Source organism: Mustela putorius, unplaced genomic scaffold (genome assembly GCF_011764305.1).
Source record: "Mustela putorius furo isolate JIRA1106 unplaced genomic scaffold, ASM1176430v1.1 tig00003846_pilon_pilon_pilon, whole genome shotgun sequence".
In the NCBI taxonomy this organism is placed as follows: domain Eukaryota; kingdom Metazoa; phylum Chordata; class Mammalia; order Carnivora; family Mustelidae; genus Mustela; species Mustela putorius.
The window spans coordinates 3,420,308-3,441,350 of NW_025421999.1; the positions used below are offsets into that span (position 1 = coordinate 3,420,308).

The following is a 21,043-nucleotide window of genomic DNA, read 5'->3' on the forward strand; positions in this document are numbered from 1 at the left end:
ACCACCTCCTACGGCTCTGATGAGGATGGAGTGAATTACAGATGAGTGTGTTTCACACAATACTTGGCATGTCACAAAGGCTCAGTGTACAGTAGCTTTAGAAAATAAAATCTATCATAACCATTTATTTTTTGCTCTCTGGTATGGAATTTATTTTTCAAGGTTCTCATGTATTCATTAAGGGAAAAGGAAAATCACCTCTCTAGCCAATAAAGCCTTAACCTGGTTTTGGACACCAAGAGAAATGAGCCCAGAGGAGCAGGAGATGCTGGGAGCTGGCTGTGAACAGTGGAGATCTGTTTTTGTCATTCCAAGTAGAGAAAGTTTTTTAAGAATCGATGGTGAGGCATTACTACAACTAATGAGAAAGTACAACTTTTAATGACAGGTAGCTTATTGGTATCTTCGAGAAAAAAACAAACTTATTCAAATCATTACTAAATGTGTAGTCCCAAAGAGCATAATTATTTTACCTTTACGTGTGGCTGAAGATAGTTAAGGAATATCCTTTCCTGCTTTTCAACAATATTGACTGCTGCACTTTGCCCAACCTACTTTGTTAAATACTTCTATGCGCTATTGAATTAGTAATACTGTGTGGGTTGATAAATCTTTTAAAATTGACATTGGCCTCTCTTCTGTCAGGGACCAGAGAATGGAACAGTCTGTCACCTTCCATCAATAATCCTTAGACAATTTTTATCCCACTTAGCTAGTGTGAGAGAAGAGTCTCACGTTAGGAAATTATATAAGAATAGACAATGGTCTCTCTCAACATTAGAAATATTATGTTCTGTTGTCTTGACTGGAGTGTAGTTTTCCCTACATGCAAATCTAATTGACGACAGATGTAAGACTGCAAGGTCTCAGTCCTGTGACTAAGGGACCGCTGGGAATAATATTCCTAATAAGTGCACTCAACAGCCTTTTCCTCTCCTCAAAAAAAGATTCTGCTTCCCAACAAAATCTACCGCTTTAGAATTCTGGGTGCCTGATGAATTAAAACAGACCACACCCCATCTTTGGAGGAACAGAAGCCCTGAACATAATATGTAGGTTACCTTTGGGGAAAGTGTTCATATCTATAGGATTCTAATTATAACATCATTATAAAGCTTTCCTCAGAACCCTCTACAGCTTCCCCTTTGAAAACTCTCTGGGCTTTGAGTCTGGATTGATGGGCGGGAGCAGAAAGAAAGGTGAGCCTCACCTTCTGGCACATAGGCAGGCAGTGCCTATGGAGTAAGTGCCCGGGACAGAGATGAAAGGTTTGTCTATCTTTGTCTCATGTAAATGTGATGGCTTCTACAAGATCTACATAATATGCCTTTAAGGTAATAAGAAAAGTGATTTTCTGTGAGTTGTCAAGATTTTAAAATCCAAATTTCTACTAAATGTGAATGCAAAGATCCACTTTCCCCCAAGAGAATGTGCTACAAATATTTGTCTCAAAATAACAAATCATGATATGTATTTCCAATTAGGTAACTTACTCATAAATTTCTTATTTTGTGTCTGAGTGCCTATTAGCATCACTTTTTTCTCTCTTCATCTGCTACCATTCTGCATGGATGTCTTTTCCCTAGGAGCATAAATGTTCCTTTTTCTCTAAATGTTCCTTTTTCTCTTTTCTTAAAAAAAAAAAATTTCTGAGTACCTACAATGTGCCTGGCCCTAGGACAGAAGCTGGAGATACAATACTGAATAGCATCAATTTTCACCTCAGGTGGAACACTCAGGCTTGGAGGGTTGATAAAATGTTGTTCGAGATATAATTTGAATGTTGCCCTTTTCTTCCAGTCACATTCATTCAATTATTCAATAACTCACTGATTTACATATGCATAAAATTGTCATTCTGCACATATCACATGCTAAGTACTTGCATAAAAACCCTGTAAACTAAGCATTAGGTTTCCACAAATCACAATTTCAAAACTACTACTTAGGCATGCAAAATAAAATATGTGTTTGTACAATTTCAAATTTTCACTGAGAAAGTCACTAATTTTGAAGAAATTAAATTAAATTTCTGACATTTTCACCTAGGAAAAAAGTACTTACAGATTTAGTATTCCCTTCAATAACTTCTTCTTCCCGTGGTTCAAGTTTGAGATCCTTCAGGTGGAGAAAGAAATGGGAAAGAAAGGGACCAGAAATGAGATAAAGGAAACACCATATACTTGAATGTTAAGTCTTTTATGGCTAATATTGTACCAAAGGAACCTCATTATCTAAAAGGAAATGGAGTAATTCTGACTTAAAACAAATGAAAACTTTTTGAAAAATGAAACCATTAAAAAAAAATGAAACCAGTAAAACCTCTTTTACCCATTTATCAACGGTAAAAAAACCATTTCAGAGGTGTTTGTTATTACCTTAAGTTTACTGATGACAATAGAAGAGAACAAAATGGAGCAAATTCATAGGAATAGGGAAAGAACAGGACAGGAAAAAGAAAGACTAGGCTGACTTCTTTTGCTGTTAGTACTGATTGCCACTGATTGCCCAAGAGGGAGATCTTGACAGACATTAGTGCAACTGCTATAATACTTTTATACTCTAGTGATAATTTGACATTACTAAAACATGATGAATTCAAAAGCAAATCAAAACTTTTTTTGATATTTCCTAAAAATCAAGGATGGCTAAAAAGACCCTAGAACTTTCTGCAGTCATTAATGGATGACGTTAATGTCTCCAGTGAAACCAAGCATGCAAACTCCCAGGGCTTCATTCTAAGAATATATATCCTAGCATCTGTGGTAGATGAGGATTATCCACAATAATTCCTTCAAGGAGATAATAAACTGAGAGCTGCAGAAATCCAGACTGTCCAAAATAACATAAACTTGTTAAAAACAGAGCTATGTAGCTCTAGCTTTGCTGTTCTCTTGTAATTAAACCTTAAGCAAGTTATTTAACTTTTCTAGGATTCACTTTTACCATTAACTTTTCTAGGATCCACTTTTACCATTTATCATTACCATATTTTCCAATAAATAGCAAGTTATTTAACTTTTCTAGGATTCACTTTTACCATTAACTTTTCTAGGATCCACTTTTACCATTTATCATTACCATATTTTCCAATAAATAGCAAGTTATTTAACTTTTCTAGGATTCACTTTTACCATTAACTTTTCTAGGATCCACTTTTACCATTTATCATTACCATATTTTCCAATAAATAGCAAGTTATTTAACTTTTCTAGGATCCACTTTTACCATTTTCCTCTTGAATTCTCTATTCCTAGAGATTCACCTAGCTGGCTCCTTCTCCTCTCTTACACCTCAACTCCAATATCACTTTTTAACATGACCTTCCTGGGTCACCCACTTTAGGTATCCACCCCCTCATCACCATACTGCCTTACATTGTCTTCCCGATACTTTTACTCTCTGAAATTACCTTATTTCATTGATTTGTTTATTGATTTTCCTTGGTCTCTACTGGACCAAGGACCTTACCTATTTTGATCACAGCTGTACTTCCACTGCCAGAATAATACTGGGCATAAAGCAGATGTGCAGTAGACAATAGCTGAATAAATGAATGGCTGAATAAATGCCCCACTGAAATCACAGCTTCCCCCTGAAGTCAAGGAGATGGAAGGCAATGGGATGAATCTTCAAAAATGCTCCTCAGATAGAAACTCTAACAAAAGGGATCTCCTTGACCACTCTGTCCCTATCACCAACTCAGGTACAATTTTCGCTTCCACATTCTTTGATTGATGATAAGAACAACCTAAAACAGGTGGTATGAACACAATGAGGATGTTTGAAAATGTTTTCTGCAGGGCTCAAGGACAACATAAAATATGGTCTCAATATATCCCCATAAATCCTCACGGGGGCTGAAATGGGGAGAAAGAATGCCGAAGGAAATTGTAGAAATTTCAAGAATTATTCCCCCTCCCCCACATGAATGGTACTGGGCTCGGCTTATGGTGCAGAAAGGATTTATCATACTAACTGCAAGAAAAGATAACAGGTGCTCCCCTGCAGGAACATGTCCTTCTAATGGGGAGATCAAACCCGGTGCCAAAAACTGCATGAGACAAGAGAGTCAACTGTGAAATGACATGCACTTAGCTACTGTTTGGCAATTGGGTAGTTTTTCCTCTAAAAGCCTAATTCACAGTACAGAATAAGTTGTAGAAGGACACAGAACTTGCACTGCCTCTCCATTCATTAAGACAAACCATGCTGAGCCCCACACAGCTGGGATCCAATGCCCAAGACCATCACATCATACTTTCAGCAAACCTCTCAGACTCTGTCCTCAAAATGAAACCCTTTCATAGGAAGGGAGGGAGAAAAAGTCTAGGAAAGAAAGAGATGTGATAATACTTTGATTTAAAGTTGGAAAAAAAAGGCATGACCTAAGTTAAAGTTATTCCTTTAAAAATAGCTCTATAAAGTTAAGACACCAAATAAAGAGAAGAAGAACTTCAAATCTATTTTAAAAGGAGAAATTTATGTTCTTTAAATGAATCTGAAATTATGTAACAATGGACGCCTTATGTTTTAACAAGGTTTGTTTTCCAAATAGAGGTCATGCATTTCCATCTTCCATGATTGGAAAGCAAATTTTCATAGCCACCATTTTCCCTATGTTTAATCTTAGTTCACATAACAATTGATGAAATTAGGAAGTGAATTGCAGCAGCTCTAAGTTTAGGTTATTTGCCCAGTTAAGTGGTCGATGTTAATGTAACAAATGGTGATATAGCAGCAGAGGGACTAGACCTCTCCTAGTTTTCTTCCTCTGGACCTGGTTCCTTGTACAGAATCTCCTTCTCAGAGATCCTCCTCAACTCAGGCCACGAAGTTTCATTTTTGTGGAGATGGCTCTTGAGACCTTAAACTGTTGGCCTGGCTTCTTGCTTAGTAACATCTAACTGAACATTTTTGCCTGTGACCTAGTGGATCTTGAAATTAACACACCTAATCAACAACTTCACCTCAACTCACCCATTATCTCTCACTTGTCTCTTCCTTTCTGCTAATGATACAATTGACTAAGGCGCTCAGACTCAAATTCTCAGAATCCTATCTGAGATTCCTCTGTCCTTTACCCATCAAATCCATTCAATGATCCTGTTAATTTCACTCAAGTCTTTCAAAACTGCCATTTTCTTTTCAGTCATACACACACACACACACACACACATTTCAGTCATATATATATATATGTATATGACATATATACATAAAAAATATATATATATGTATATGACATATACATATATATATATTTTTTAAGATTTTTATTTATTTCTTTATTCAACAGAGAGTGACACAGCGAGAGACAGAACACAAGCAGGGGGAGTGGGAGAGGGAGAAGCAGGCTTCTTGTTGAGCCGGGAGCCCAATGTGGGGTTTGATTCCAGGACCCTGAGACTATAACCTGAGCCAAAAGCAGATGCTTAATGACTGAGCCACCCAGGCACCCCTTTTCGGTCATATATTACAGGGCCATCTCTTGCCATACCTGATCCCAGTGGGCTCAGATCTGCAACTTGCTCCTTAATGTCATTGCTTGAGCTAGTTTTGGTGGTTCGAGTTTTCTTGTTTGAATTCAATTTGTATTCTTGCTGTCCAATTTTCTAACTAAAAGATCTTTCTGGTTATGTCACTTACCTGTTGAAAAATAATAATAAATGCCGCCTGTTGTCTCTAAGACAAGACCAAATCCCTTACTCTGTTATTTAACACCATCTGTAATATGGGCCCTATCCATCCACACAATCTTATTTGTTACCATTTTCCTAACAAAAAGAATCTAACCAGGCTGGCCTACTTAGGTTTTACTCATGCTGTCACTCTTACCTAATGTCCTCTCTAGGTGCTCTCTTTTTACTAAAAATTTATTTTTCCATAACAAATATCTATTTGTTCATTGGCTTGTTAGCAGACTAGTATTTACTCCAATTTTAATGACAATACATTTTCCTTTCAGTAAATTCTCCCTTCTCCTTTCAACACAGTGCTCTAGGACCATTAATCAAGATGTTCTTCCCTTCCTTATCCAAGTAATCAGCCTGAGACCCTAACAAGACCAACCAGATTCTACCCCCGGGAAGTGGAATCTTGAGCATAATGTCAACAGACTTGAGATGGTCGGAACTCACTTATCCAGTAGAGGTAGCCAGAGAGACCACTGAGCATTTCTCACTTAGATCTCTAGAGTTACTGTGTCTTCTGACTTTTCCTCAATCCTAGTTTCTATACCTTCTGTTGATTCTGTGAGCACTCCCATACCTTCCAGAAAAAGAACTGATTACAGAGGTGATTTCTGTTGCTTGCAAACAAAATCCCTAATTGCCATCATTTGAAGGCCTGACTCAAGCCCCTCCAGCCACACTAAGTCCTTGCCAAGCACCCTAGTTCGCAGTGATCTTTCCCTCAGGAAGCATCTGTAGATTGAAATTAGCATCTGTTCTACTCCTTTGGCATGTCTCAGTCAGTCAGCAAGAGTTCACTGAGCATTAACTATGAAGCTGGTTCTGTGCTATCACATACTTTAAGAAAATCCGTTAACTTTTATAATAATGCTTAATTTTACAAGCAGGCTGTAGGTTCTTCAATGTCTGTAACTGTCTCAAACAAACATTTCTTCCTTTGGTGCCTGGAGTGACTAGAAAACACATATTCTTACTGATATAACCTGCCTCTTCCATCAAAGGGAACACCACTACAATATTAGGACTGTAGGTACTAAGTGAATTAGTCAGCAGAAATAACTTGAAACATGAAATATATATCTGAAAAACTTGTCACATCCCTACTTGGTTTCTCACTGGGTAGTTCCAGCACCAAAATTCATCAGTTAGCAGGCTAATTTACAGAAGTTGCAAATGTAATTTCACCTTCTAGTATCTCATACAACCACTTTCCTGAATCACTGTGAAACACTCCCAGGACGTGGGCCAGGCCATCCCTACAAGCAGCCGTCTGCGTCATTCAGGCGTACTGCTACCTACAGCACTGGTAACCTAAGAAGCAGGCAGTACAGTGCATTTATTTAACTTGTAACTCTACATCCTTTAAAAAAAAATTTTTTTTTTTTAAGATTTACTAATTTATTGGAAAGAGAGAAAGAGAAACTATGCGTGCACGCACAGCAGCATGGGAGGAGGAGCAGAGGGAGAGGGGGAAGTAGGCTCCCAGCAGAGCAGGGAACCCATGCGGGACTCCATCCCAGGACCCTGGGATCATGACCAGAGCCCAAGGCAGATGCTTAACCGACTGAGCCACCCAGGCGCCCCTCTACATCCTATCTTAATTCTAACCAGGGGTAGGGGTGAGGGACTGAGAATTAACATGTATTTGCCTTAACAGAAATGCCCAGATAACTACCAGGCGGCCATTTGTAGCATCACAGGACTCCTGGCTGTTACTCTATCCATGGGGCAGCCATGGATGTATTAATGCCGTGAGGAAAATGGGTCAGAACATACTGGAAAGTGAGAGGGAGAAGAAAGAAAAGGAAGCATGTACCTTCTTTTCCAGTCGATCAATTAATTTCTGGAGTCTGTTGATCTGGGTCATCCACTGGTTATCTTCTTCTAACAAGCCTTGAGGGGAAAACCATGAGGACAATGTGTTAAAGAGAGGGAACGTTTGAGCATTTCAGAACTTTTCCTTGACCTGGAAGGAAGCGCACAGTGTCACTGACTAGCCACCACCTTCTTAAGAACTGCATTCACAGGAGTGCTTTCTGAGTTATTGTATTCCACAGATCTGCGTGCCCCCATGGGTTCATTTTCGCAAGTCTATGCCTTTGACGTCATTGCCTGCACTGGCCTTTGATCATCAAGGAACAGATCCTGCTGAGCCATTTTTACCACTCCATGAGATGGCTGGTTTTTCTTTTGCAAAAACAGAAAGCATCCATCAATAATTCTAAGCTGACTTCTGTGACAGTGGCAGGAGCCAGGGAAGGAAGTGAGATGTCTGACCACGACAAGGTAGCTGGTGTCTCCTTTCCTAGAGCCTAACCAGAATAAGCATGGGTGCTGTAGTCATGGCATAGCAGTCAGGAATGCAGGATCTGGAAGCTGCTGATCTTGTTCAGATGACTGGACTCCTCTGACCTCAGCTTCCTAATTTTTAAAATGGCAAGAGTATCAGTGGCCACATAGTTATTGTGAGGATTCAATCAAAACATATACATGTGTATATACACACACATGCACACATATATACATGCATACACATGACAGATGTGCAGATGTACATCTGTGTGAACATACACACAAACACACGTCTGTATCTAGCACCAAGTCCTCCTGCTAATATTGTTGCTGTAATGACCTTTTTAATTAAAAAACTTTTTTAAAGTCTTTTTTTATTTTATTCTTGCTTTTTCAAGTAAGCTCTATACCCAGTGTGGGGCTTGAACTCACAACCTGGAGATTATTCAAGGGTGCAAAGGGAAGAGTTGTGGTCTGAGCTCCTGCATAGACATCCTGGCCTCCTTGTGGGTCCTTATGGCAGCTTGGCTCAAAAATGATTTCATAGGCATTTGCTGAAATATTATTGAATATTTCTCGATGGGAGGATGTGATTGAATTCAAACTGTAAAACCTTGTTTTAGCTTTGAATGTTTGGAAGAGAAGACCAAATTATAAAGAGGTTGTACTTTACATAAGAATGCACTTCTTGCTCTCTCTGCATTCTTGGGTGAAACTCCTTGCAAAGCAAATTAGGAGGTGAACCTAAGCAGGAGCGCAGTCACACAGAAGTGGATATAAGAAAAAAAAATCAGAATAGGGTGCTTTATAACAGAAAACATTGTAACTGTATGAACAAAATTTATGTTTACTTATTAACTTACAAATCAGTCAACACCATTTCCATCCTGGCTTGTTCCTAGAAGAATTTAAGGTGGCTGACACATCAAAATTCCTTAGAAGGATGTTTTGGGTTTTGCTCTGTTTTCTAAAGGGCTAAAGCGTGAAGAACAATCTACATTTTGACCTAGGAGCCTAGTATTGTCATTTCCTAACAACACACAGTAGGCTGTATTAGTACTCACGAACTTCCCCTTTCTTCCTGGGATAGAATTCTCTGCCTACAGTCGCTGCCCCTCCATCTCGCAGCACCTCCTACCACGAAAGATGGAGTAGATGTCCTTCCCCACTGCTACTGGGTTCGGCGTGGGACTCATCTGGCCACTGGAGAGTTAGCAGGTAAAATGCACACAGTGGTTTCAAGTGAACCATGTGACGTGGCCTGGCTGTGCTTCTGACACGAGAAGCGAAGCTGAACTCTACTTTCACCGGGGGAGCACACATCCAGCTGAGGTCACCCAAATCACCATCAACCACAGACCCATGAGCGAAAAAAGACAAGTATTTGCAGTGGTAATCACTGAGCTTTTGTGGTCGTCTCACTGTAAAAATGGACTAATAAACCAGATGACCTTGGACAAATTGCTTCTCATCTAGGGAAATAAAGATACCAACATCCATCTTATAAGGTAATAGAATGAAAAAAGACAGTGTTCAAGAAGGCACTTTGAAACCTTTCAAGTACAGTCTGTGTAAATATAGGCTATAGTTAGTACTTTAGTTTACTGAAATATCAGATATTTAAAGATTAATTTGTGTCAAAACAATATGTTCAAGTGATGTTTATATATATGCACACTCATATACATATACACATATGCACGCACACACATGCTTTACAGAAATTACTGATGCTTTGCAACGTGAATTTGTGTACTTCAAATGGATTATTGAAGAAATTATTAAAATAACACAGTTAAATAACCTATAATATTAAGGTTTTAGGCCAATAAATGTCATAATATATTTCATGCTTCAAAAATGCCAGCTATAACTTTAATCCCATCATGAAAGGAAATAAAGATCCTTTTCCTGAGATGGACTTTCTATATGTTTAGGTGGGCTTTAGGGAATCTGGAGCAAACTAAAGGGCGCCTCCTTTCTTGAATCTGATCGGGACTTCTACAGGTCTCCAGTCCTCATGCAGAAGGCGACCAAGCTGCTTTCTGCCCTCCCCATCGTTCCTCTGTGCACTGCTGGATGCTGCTGTGGGATGCTGCCAGAAACAACGGGGAGGATCATCACCCTGTTCTTAACACCGTAGGTTCTTTGCCACATGGTTTCAAACTTAGCTGGTATAGGAAAACCATTCCATTACTACTGCTGTTTTACTTGTTTAAAACATATGAAACAACTGGTTTAAAAAATACGTCAACGTGAAAATACAAACTGAGTCAGTTTGGAAGGAGAAAAATGACAAAGCTTCATTACCTGGGCCGCAGGCACTAAACTGAGGGCTTTTAGGGGAGAAGCTGTTGTGTCTCTGGACTCTGCGACTTGATCGCTTTCCAGGCCACTGAATCAACAGGACTTCCGGCTTGGTCGGCCCTTGCCTTGAACAAGAGAGACAACATTTAACCACGGCGTGTTTCTTGCCTGGAGAAACAGATCTTCAACCATCGGTCCAAAGATTTTCTGGTATAGTGAAATGAAAAGTTAGGAGAATTGCTGCTTACCAACATGCTCTAAAGGCCCAGAAGATTTGGTTTTATAAATGTATAAATGTGAATCTAAAGGAGAAACTGTGAGCTGTCTATATTCTTTCAAAATTTGAGTAAAAATTGTATATTAATTTGTGACTTAAGAAAAACATCTTACCTATCTTGACCAAACCATCAGTGGAAAAAATGTTTTTGTGTGTGCTGATGTATTTAGTTTGAGAACACCTATGGCGTTCAGTCAGTTTTAAGTTTTTTAAATCAAGGCTATGTATCCATATAATTTTAAAAGTCAAATAATTCTACAAAGCTTATTTTAACAAACAGGAGCTCCTACTCCCCCACCTCCATATCATGCACCATTCCCCTTTCAACAAGTGTTCAGGGAATGCTTTCAACAAGTGTTAATTTGAGTGTTTATCCTCATGTCTATATATAATATGCTTCAATTGCTATCATTTTATTCTTCAGTTTTAAAATGTATCTATTAACTTCCCACTATGAAAAGCTCAGGTCAAGAGTATATACAAGGAAATATTATAAGGAACTTATAGAAAAACTATTCGAAAGAATGGATTCAATTTGGGAAGCAAGTCTTTGGTCTTTCCCTATTCTTCTATCCTGGTTGGAATACACACATGATAGCTGGAATTCCAGCAACCATCTTGCACCACTAGGCAAACATGAGGATGTACTTAATATGTGAAAAAGGAAGGAGGTCTATGATAAATCTGTAGAGCTGTCAGGTGCTTAGGCTGCCACCACCAAGCTCTTTCTTTCCTTCTTTCTTTTTTTAAAAGATGTATTTATTTATTTATTTGACAGAGAGGAAGAGAGAGATCACAAGTAGGCAGAGAGGTAGGCAGAGAGAGAGGGAGGGAAGCAGGCTCCCTGCTGAGCAGAGAGCCCGATGCAGACCTCGATCCCAGGACCCTGAGATCATGACCTGAGCCGAAGGCAGAGGCTTAACCCACTGAGCCACCCAGGAGTCCCCACCAAGCTCTTTCATAAGATATAATAAACCCTTTTGTGTTTAAGCCAATTTTTTCCTGTTACATACACCCAATTCTAATACTAATTCAATCACCCAAAATCTTCCTTTACTATCATTAAGGGAAAATTTCTTTAGCCTCTCTCTAATACTGATTCTCCCCAAACTCCCTTTTAAGCACGATGAGAGGCAATTTTTTCTTTTTAGATAAATGAACAAACTTAATAGCTTTTTATTTTTTTACTATGCTGGTTCTCTTTTTTTTTTTATTATTATTATGTTCAATTATCTAGCTATAGTACATCATTAGATTTTGATACAGTGTTCAAAATTTTGAGATACTGCATATTAAAAAGATACTTTTGGGACACCTTAGTGGCTCAGTCAGTTAAGCATCTTCCTTTGGCTCAGGTCCTGATCTCAGGGTCCTGGGATCGAGTGTCGCTCCGGGCTCCTTGCTCGGGGGGGGGAGCCTGCTTCTCCCTCTGCCTGCCTCTCCCCCTGTTTGTGCTCTCTCTCTCTCTTTTTCTCTGACAAATAAATAAAACCTTTAAAAAAAAAGAGATACTTTTATTTTATTCTGCTTTATTGGTGGTTTTATGGGGTAAAGAGCTTTACTTTTTAAAATTCCTGCATAATTAATGTACAGTGGTATATTATTTTCAGGTATATAATATAGTGATTCAATAATTCTATGCAGTACTCAGTACTCATCATCATAAGTGTACTCTTAATCTCCTTCACCTATCTCACCTATCCCCTTTGGTAACCATCAGTTTTGTTCTCTATAGTTAAGAGTCTGTGATTTGGGGGCACCTGGATGGTCAGTCAATTAAGAGACAGCCTTCAGCTCAGGTCATGATCTCAGGGTTCTGGAATCAAGCCCCATATGGGGCTCCCTGCTCAACAGGGAGCCTGCTTCTCTCTCACCTCCCCACTTGTGCTCTCTCTGTCTCTCTCTCAAATAAATAAAATCTCAAAAAAAAAAAAAGTCTGTAATTTGTCTTTTTTATTTTTTAAATTCCACATGAGTGAACTCCTATGGCATCTGTCTTTCTCTTACTGACATTTCACTTAGCATTATGCTCTCCAGATCCATGTTGCTGCAAATGGCAAGATTTCATTCTTCTTTATGGATGAATAATATTCCACTGTATGTATATGTGTGTGTGTGTGTACACTTCTTTATCCACTCATCTATCCATGGATACTTGGGTTTCATATTTTGGCTATTATAAGTAATACTGCAATAATCACAGGGGTGCATATATCTTCTCAAATTAGTGTTTTCATATTCCTTGGTTAAATACCCAGGAGTGGAATTACTGCATCTTATGGTAATTCCATTTTTAATTTTTTGAGGAACCTCCATACTGGTTTCCACAGTGACTGCACCAGTTTGCATTTCCACCAACAGTGCACGAGGGTTTCTTTTCCTCCACATTCTTGCCAATGCTTGTTTCTTGTGTTTTTGACTTTAGTCATGACAGGAGTGAGGTGATATCTCAGTTTAATTCTGATTTTCATTTCACTGATGGTTAGTGAGTTGACCATCTTTTCATGTGTCTGTTGGCCACCTATATGTCTTCTTTGGAGAAACATCTGTTCTTATCTTCTGCCCATTTTTAATTGGATTATTTATTCCTTTGGTGTTGAGTTTTATGCATTCTGTATATTCTTTATATATTTTGGATATTAACCCTTTGTCAAATATATTATTTGCAAATATCTCCTCCCAATCAGTAGGCTGTCATTTTGTTTTTTTTGATTATTCCCTTTGCTGTGCAGAGGCTTATAATCTCACTTGATTATGGTGAATAATTTTTTAAAATATATTGGTGGATTCAATTTGTTAATGTGTTGTTGAGGAATTTTGCATCTGTGTTCTTCAGAGATATTGGCTTATAGTTCTCTTTTATTCTCTTTCATTGTAGTGTCATTATCTGGCTTTGATATCAGGGTAATGCTGGCATCACAGAATGAATTTGGAAGCTTTCCTTTCTCTACTATTTTTTGGAATAGTTTGGGAATAGATATTAATGATTCTTTAAATGTTTGGTAAAATTTACATGTGAAGCCATCTGGTCTTGGACTTTTGTTTTTGGGGAGTTTTTAATTATTGATTCAATTTCATTGCTGGTAATTGGTCCGTCAAATTTTCCATTTCTTTCTGATTCAGTTTTGGGAGGTTATATGTTTCTAGGAATTTATCCATTTATTCTAGATTGCACAATTTGTTGTCATATAATTTTTCATAATATTCTCTAATAATCCATGATGTTGGTTGGTATTTCTCCTCTTTCGTTTCTGATTTTGAGTCTTATATTTATAAGACTTATATTTATAAGTCTGCCTAAAAGTTTATTAATTTTGTTAATCTTTTCAAAGAACCAACTCCTGGCGTTATTGATCTTTTTGGTTTGTTTTTGTTTTTAGTTTCTATTTCATGTATTTCTGCTCTTATCTTTATTTTCTTTCTTTCTACTGGTTTAGGGTTTTATTTATTCTTCCTTTTCTGGCTCCTTTAGTTGTAAGGTTAGTTTATTTGAGATTTTTCTGGCTTCTTGAGGTGGACTCAGCGGGGAGTCTGCTTCTCCCTCTGATCCTCCCCCCTCCTCTTATGCTTTCTCACTCTCTCTCAAATATATAAGATCTTAAAAAAAAAAAAAAAAAAAAAAGAAAGTTCTAGGTCTTAATTAAGCCCGAATGACTGTTAAAAAATTACAAAATTAAGCCCCTCTGGTTTTCAAATCCAAATGTTATAGGGGTTCATCTTCCCTATGTGAATCCCTTGTGTCTGGGGGCTCCTATAGGGTGCCCTTTTCCCTTCTCCATGTTTGCAGTGTCCATCCCTCCCAGAGACAGTCTTGTGGGTCTGTTTGGCTTGTGCCTACATCTCCACCCTTCCTACCATTTTCAATGTGGTCTCTTCCTACATGTAGATGTTGAGAGTCTGTTCTGCTGACCTTCTGGTCATTTTCTGGGTTATTTACATTGATGTGGGTATTATTTAGGTATATCCATAGAACAGTGTGAGCCTAGGATCCTCCTACTGTGCCATCTTCTCCAGAAGTCAGAGTAGAGAGAGTTAGGTTGCAAATCATGTTCTCTTCAAATTTTGAAAAGGCTGTTTGATTGCATGCTAGTTTCCAGTGTCATTATTGAAAAAATCTAGTGTTTTCTTTGTTCTTTGTATTTGAAATCGTTTTTCTGTCTAGAAGATTTTAGACACTTCTTTTTGTCTTTAGTATTCTGAAATTTCAAAATGCCATGCCTTGGTGTCAGATTTTATGATTTACTGTAATAGGCTCTTGGTCTGTTCTATCAACGGAAACTCAGGTCCTTGTTCTGAGAATTATTTCTTAAAAAATTTCTTTTTTTCCTCTTTCTGGAATTACTACTTTCAAATATTGGGCCTTTTGGACTATCCTATAGTTTTATTTATTTATTTTCTTTCCTATTTTTCATCTCTGTGGAAACATCATCATACTTTTATCACCAAATCTTGCTCACAGGTTATTTCTGCAAACATAATTTCCAAGAGCTCTTTATGTGCTTTGAATATTATTATTTTTAAAACAGCATCCTGTCCTTAATTCATAAATGCAATATTTTCTCTGCTTTCTCTGGGTACTGATTTTTTTTTTTTCTTTTTTGGAAGCTTTCTTCTGCTCTCTGGATTAATTGTTTCTCCTAAGTTTCTTTTCTTGTATTTGACATGTTCTCTTGGTTGTCCTTTCCTATTTCAGAGGAAGGAAACAGGGATGATTGGAGAGAGAGAGAGTGTGTGTGTGTGTGTGTGTGTGTGGTGGGGGAGCTGCAGAGATTGCCAACTTGCAGGCCCCACTGTAGGGTGGCCTGACTTGGCCTATTCATTAGGGCACACCAGCTCTTGGTACTTAGTCTTTCTCTTGGGCTGATGAGATCCCACAGAAAAGTGAGAGAAGAATCTCCCAACTAGAGTGTATAAGTCCAGTTGTCAGGACTCTGGGAGTACAGCATGCTGAGTGACTTTCAAATCTCACTGTTCAGTATGGAGACTTTCACTTAATGCCTGTGTTTTAGTATTGTGTCCTGACTGCTACACCGCAAGCTGTGTATCTGTTCCCCTTCTCCAGAAAGCATTCTAGGCTTCCTCAGAGACTGAGGAAAGACACTTCCCCAGTGTTGGATGGAGCTTTCAGCAATATGTTAGCCCCACCTTCACCCCCACTGTGCGTGGGGAAACCAATTCATGAGCCTGAGATTTGTGACACCAATTACATTGCATCTTGGCTTCATACACTGTCTGTGTTTTGTCCTTCTCAGAGCTCCAACATCAGTCACTACTACCTTCATTTTCTTTCCATATTCCAAGTTTCTACCCCTTTGGTTCATCTATCCTTATCTTTGCACCTTTATGACTCCTTGTTGTCCAGGCTCTGTTAATGTCTTCTTTGAAAGTTTTAGGGAGGAAGGAAAAGAAATCATATGTTTACTCTCCAATCTTTAACTAGACCACCCTATGAATTCTCCTTTGACATTTAAAAAAGATCAACTTGCTTGCAGCTCTAGTGGTCAGAAGGACAGGTGACTAGAGCAGTTCTCCTTTACGTTCAAGCTAAAGGAATGTAGACTCAAGTTTTATAACCACCTGCAAGCAAAATTAAAGCCTTCTCTTCCTTGTATAATAGACAACCATCAAAAGGAGAAAAATAACTTCTAAACCTAGAAGGAATTAGTCATTTCTCTGGATAAAGAAGAACTATGGAAAATAGAGTAAAATTTCAGATTCCATTATAAAAAGAAATTCACATATAATTAAACTGTGTTCCCAGAATTTTGGTTTGTGAAGGAAAGAGGCTTATGTAAGAGGACAGGGGCCTCTCGAGGGAAGCTCCAGTATAACGTGATGATTATTCTTGTCATTGGCTATTAGGTACTTTCAGAAGACATGAAATTAAAGTGGCTCTCATTTAGCCAGTATGCCAGGACAGATACAAAGACTGTTGTAGAACACCATCTGAAAAATATCACCACTGTGGCATTCCAGCTGTATGCATCCCTTCTCTCTGAAATTGCCATTTTCACATGAATAGACACAGACAGTCTGCCCGAAACTGCATGCCTAAATCATTACTGCAGGATGAATGATAATCTGCAATTCCTCCCTGGGGTGATAGCTAGAATAGATGACTTCTCAAAATTTGCTAAAATCCAATGAAGTTTTGTATCCTGAGGGTTCATAAATATTAAGCCTCAAAGTAATACTGATGCTTAAGGGGAAGCAAATTATTATAACCCTGGAATTTTTAAGGCTATCTGCAGGTTGCAATTGTTGACTATGCAGAGCATTGTGGACTCTTCCTTTACAAAAAAATGGGTGAGTTTTGGGGTACATCGATTTGACCTCTTCTCTCTGACCTTGTTCTAACTCATCTCAAATCTTTACTATATACTGTTCTGAGACTAATTTCCCTTAAAACTTGTTTTCATTCTATTTCTCCTTTATTCACAATCATCAAGACAATCTCTGATCATATGAAATCAAAATGCATCTGTTGAGCTTTTAGACTTGCTGACCTCAGCTGCCAGAAGGGTTGTTCTCACCATCCTAGGCCCTCATCCATCGCTGTTCTATATAGCTCCCTTTTCCTGGGATTTCCTTTCATTCAGTTTCATATATTTAACATGAAGTTGTACCAGGTACAGGGAAAGAAGGAAAAGCCCCTTTCATTTAGAAACTCAAAGTCTCGGGGTACCTGGGTGGTTCAGTGGGTTAAAGCCTCTGCCTTCGGCTCAGATCATGATCTCAAGGACTGAGTTTATAGGTAAGTCTAAGTAGACAGTACTGAGGAAGCTCACAGTGTTGGAGTGGGAAGTATAAAGTCCTACTCTGAGAGGAGTGTTGTCCAAGCAGTGACCACACAAATGAGGAAGAGTCAGCCAGAAGGAAGAAGATGGGTACTATGGTGTGAGCAAGGAAACCCCATCCATCCAGGGAGAATATCCTCTACCTTTATTTATTATTTTTTTAAAAGATTTTATTTATTTGACCGAGAGAGATCACAAGTAGGCAGAGAGGCAGGCAGAGAGAGGGGAGGAAGCAGGCTCCTTGCGGAGCAGAAAGCCCGACATGGGGCTCGACCCCAGAACGTTGGGATCATGACCTGAGCCAAAAGCAGAGGATTCAACCCACTGAGCCACCTAGGCACCCCTATCCTCTACCTTTAAATCTACCCTAAAGATCCCATTCGAGTCTTATCTCCTCTGAGGCTTATTTACTGGTCTCTTGTCTAATACCATGGGAAAAGCATAGCCATCTTTCCTGTCCTGTTTTTTCTCCATTGGTGAGGACCCCTGGGGCTCTCCTAACTTTGGTTTCTTGTGGCCACCTGATTGCTAGATGGAGTAGGGAGAGGAGACACAGTACTTTTAAGCATGAGCCCAATTCCCATTCTTCAGGCAGGGTCACAAGACACTTCAAGTTGGATCTATGGGCACCAACCCCTAGCAGAACCTAGTTTTTTATTTATTTTTTAATGAAAACCTCCCTGAGAAGAGTATCATGGATTTGGGGTAAGATCTGGGCATCCCTAGGTACCTTAGTCAAAGACCATAAGTTATATCAGACTCGTAATAGTTCTCATTCTTCCAAGCTCTGTTTGAGCTGGAAGCCTAGAAATAAAATACTCATTAGTCCTCCAGTGTCTTCCACTTTCATCAAGTTCTGCATTATCACACGCCTTCTCATCAAACACAGCTGCTGTGCAGCTGTCGGCAGTTTTCACAGGAGGCCAAGGCTAGCCTGTGGCCTGACACGGACAGCAGCTATCCGTCGTATGTTCACTATATGGCGGTGAATGCAGAACTCAAGCTTGCAGGAGAGGAATACAGAAAAAACCCGAAGTGCAGGTGAGGAAAGGAAGCACAGTGCTTTTACAGGCCTCCTCTCAGGTGACAAATAATTGATTCTGAAAAGGGAGAATCCACGTCACATCAAGAAAATCTAAACAAAACAGAGAAATCAACTGCATTTTCCTATGCAAAACACAAAATCAATTTCATTGTGTCTCAAGATGTTGAGTTATCTTCTGCTCAAACTTGAGGCAAAGGGTTGTTGCTTTTCTAAAGCTATCTGTTATGCCTGCCATTTGATACAGAATCACTCAAGGCACTGAAAATAAGTTTATAATGTAAAAATGCGGCCCAGATCCATTGCACAGTGCAGACCCATGTTCATCAGCTGCACGAGCTCATTAGATTTGAGATTAGAGGTTTTTTTTGTTAGAATTTGCTGGTGATCACTCATTTTGACGTTGTAAACACATGTTTGAAAATCCCACTGTTTTTCTGAGATGTCCTAATAATTACGTATCCGTTAGTTTGCTTGGAAAAATTGGCCCTACTGAGCAGTTTATTATCAGTCTGTTCAAAAAAGTTCCTGTGTGGTTCTCTCTAATTTAAAATGCAAAAGTTAGATGGTCATATGTGTAGGTTTGAAGTAACACATGCAAAAAATGTTGCATAAGCCAGAGTTTTGCCAAGCCTTTCTCTAGCTTGCAAGGTGTAAACAATGGCAACTCAAGAAAGTAAGTAGCAACTGTTGGTTAGAATAATTTTGATGTCTGCTTTACACAGTTCTAATTCAGGTTCCTCTTTAGCATTAACACCCTTATTTATATAGCCCTTATAATAGCATTACTTACCCTCTCGGTGATATTAATTGGTGGTCTTGAATTTTGACATCTTTCCCTACCATTCACTTTTTATTTCCTTAAATAAATAGGCTGATTCTATGTCCAAGTCTCTAGGTACATCCCGGGTCACTTTGCCTCTAAGTCTCTACCATTTCCACATTTTCACATAATACTCATTTGCAAGATGAGCCCAAATATTGCCAGGAGATGCCATGAATTTGTTTTTCTTCTCTCTATCTGCAATCTTTTACTCTTCCTAAATCCTGGGCACCTTATTTCCCCTTCTGTATGATATGTATCACTTCGCATCTTACGTCATGGTTTTACTCTTCATGTCTTAGTAGACTTTAGCCTGCTGAAGAGTCAGGACTATGTAAAATGTATCTGTGTTTTAAAGTCTTCTCCAAGGTGCCTCGTTAGCGCAGTAGGTAGTGCGTCAGTCTCATAAAGTCTTCTCCACCTACTAAATTTGCAATTTAAATTTGAATAAATGATGGACAGTTAAAATAGAATGGCTGTTTTTAGAGGCAAATACAAGGCGAGCACCCAAAGGAGGTTCCTGTTATTCTCTTTAAACTTATTAATTCTCATTTTTAGTTTTCACTAGCTTAATCGTGATGCCCATCAACTCTTCTTTCATCATTGCTAAAGAGATATATGAAAATATTTAACTTGCCTTTCCTGACGGGTTTGTTCCTCAGTAGTTTCCATGGCACATTCCAGAGAATTCTGGAGAGACTGCAGCTGATTCAAGGTCTCCTTCAATAAAAATCGAGTTACAAATTGTTCCAAATTAGAGGCCTCTTGGTAGTCCTAAGGATGAGAGCAAAGGTGTAAGGAAGAATATCCAGGAATGCTTTTCCCCATGTACCCCTCAATTTCAGAATAATCTTCGAGGAGAAACCAGGGACAGAAGACATGTTGACTGTGGAGGTGGGGGCAGTGCTCTACCCGCCCACCAGAAGTTGAATATCAGAGCAGCAGAGGTAACAGGAGTATCTAGCTCATCTCCCAGTGTACCTGCCTCAATGTTAGGAAAAAGGAAAAAACCTACTGGAATTATGGAACAGACATTTGTAGAAAAGGAAAAGAATATTATCTGGTGAAGAAGGTTGGTAAGTGATTAACTCAGAGTCTGTTCTGTGCTTCATTTAAGTAATGATGCCATTGTTTATTTCTTCTGTTATCAACTAAATGTAGTCACGTTTCAGCAATTGGCTTAGTTCCTTCTTGATATATTTATTATGCCTGCTTTGTATTATACTGAAGCCAAAGAAAATTATATGTAGTTATCCCCAATTCAGAAAACGTTAAGCATGGAATATTTAAACAGTTTACTAAATCTGCTTCTGTCCCTCCCTCAGGAACTTACCTGAGCCTCATTTGCATCAGACTCAGCCACAAAAGCACCAGGGCTTCAAACAGCCCCAAGTCTACCAGTAATCATCGCAAACACCATAGCTATACTTGCTGAGTTTAATCTCAGGAGACAGGTGGGTTGTGCATGGTGCTACGCTGTTCTTGTCTTCTACAGTCTCAGAGAGAACCAATTAAAAAAAGAAAAGCAGGCTAGCATGGAAGAAGTGTCAGAGCACTCATTCAGGTCATGAGACCAGCCAGCCAAACCTGATTTTCCAGAGTATTGGGTGGGGATGATAAATACGAGTTCAGCTAAGAAACACATTGATCTAGCTCTGTCCCTAAATGATTTTTTTTCATGGATGAAAATATAAAACCAACGGAATAACAGTGACAAGATAATGCTGGAGGTTATGATATGCTGGGGAATCTCAGGTCATGGTTGTAAACCCAGAAAATGAAGATGTAATTATTTAATCTTTCTGGGTCCTA

General features: G+C 38.8%; 1 protein-coding gene across 1 annotated transcript in view; it reads right to left on the bottom strand.

The window, feature by feature from the left end:
* The window catches only part of NECAB1 (N-terminal EF-hand calcium binding protein 1), a 203,396-nt gene that overhangs the window by 36,152 nt on the left and 146,201 nt on the right, over window positions 1-21,043 (bottom strand). Inside the window, exons 6-9 of the mRNA XM_045063139.1 lie at window positions 19,869-20,005; window positions 10,296-10,417; window positions 7,510-7,586; window positions 2,065-2,118 (exon numbers count right to left, since the gene is read on the bottom strand). Coding sequence (XP_044919074.1) covers window positions 2,065-2,118; window positions 7,510-7,586; window positions 10,296-10,417; window positions 19,869-20,005 — 390 coding nt within the window. The remainder of the gene's footprint in view (window positions 1-2,064; window positions 2,119-7,509; window positions 7,587-10,295; window positions 10,418-19,868; window positions 20,006-21,043) is intronic.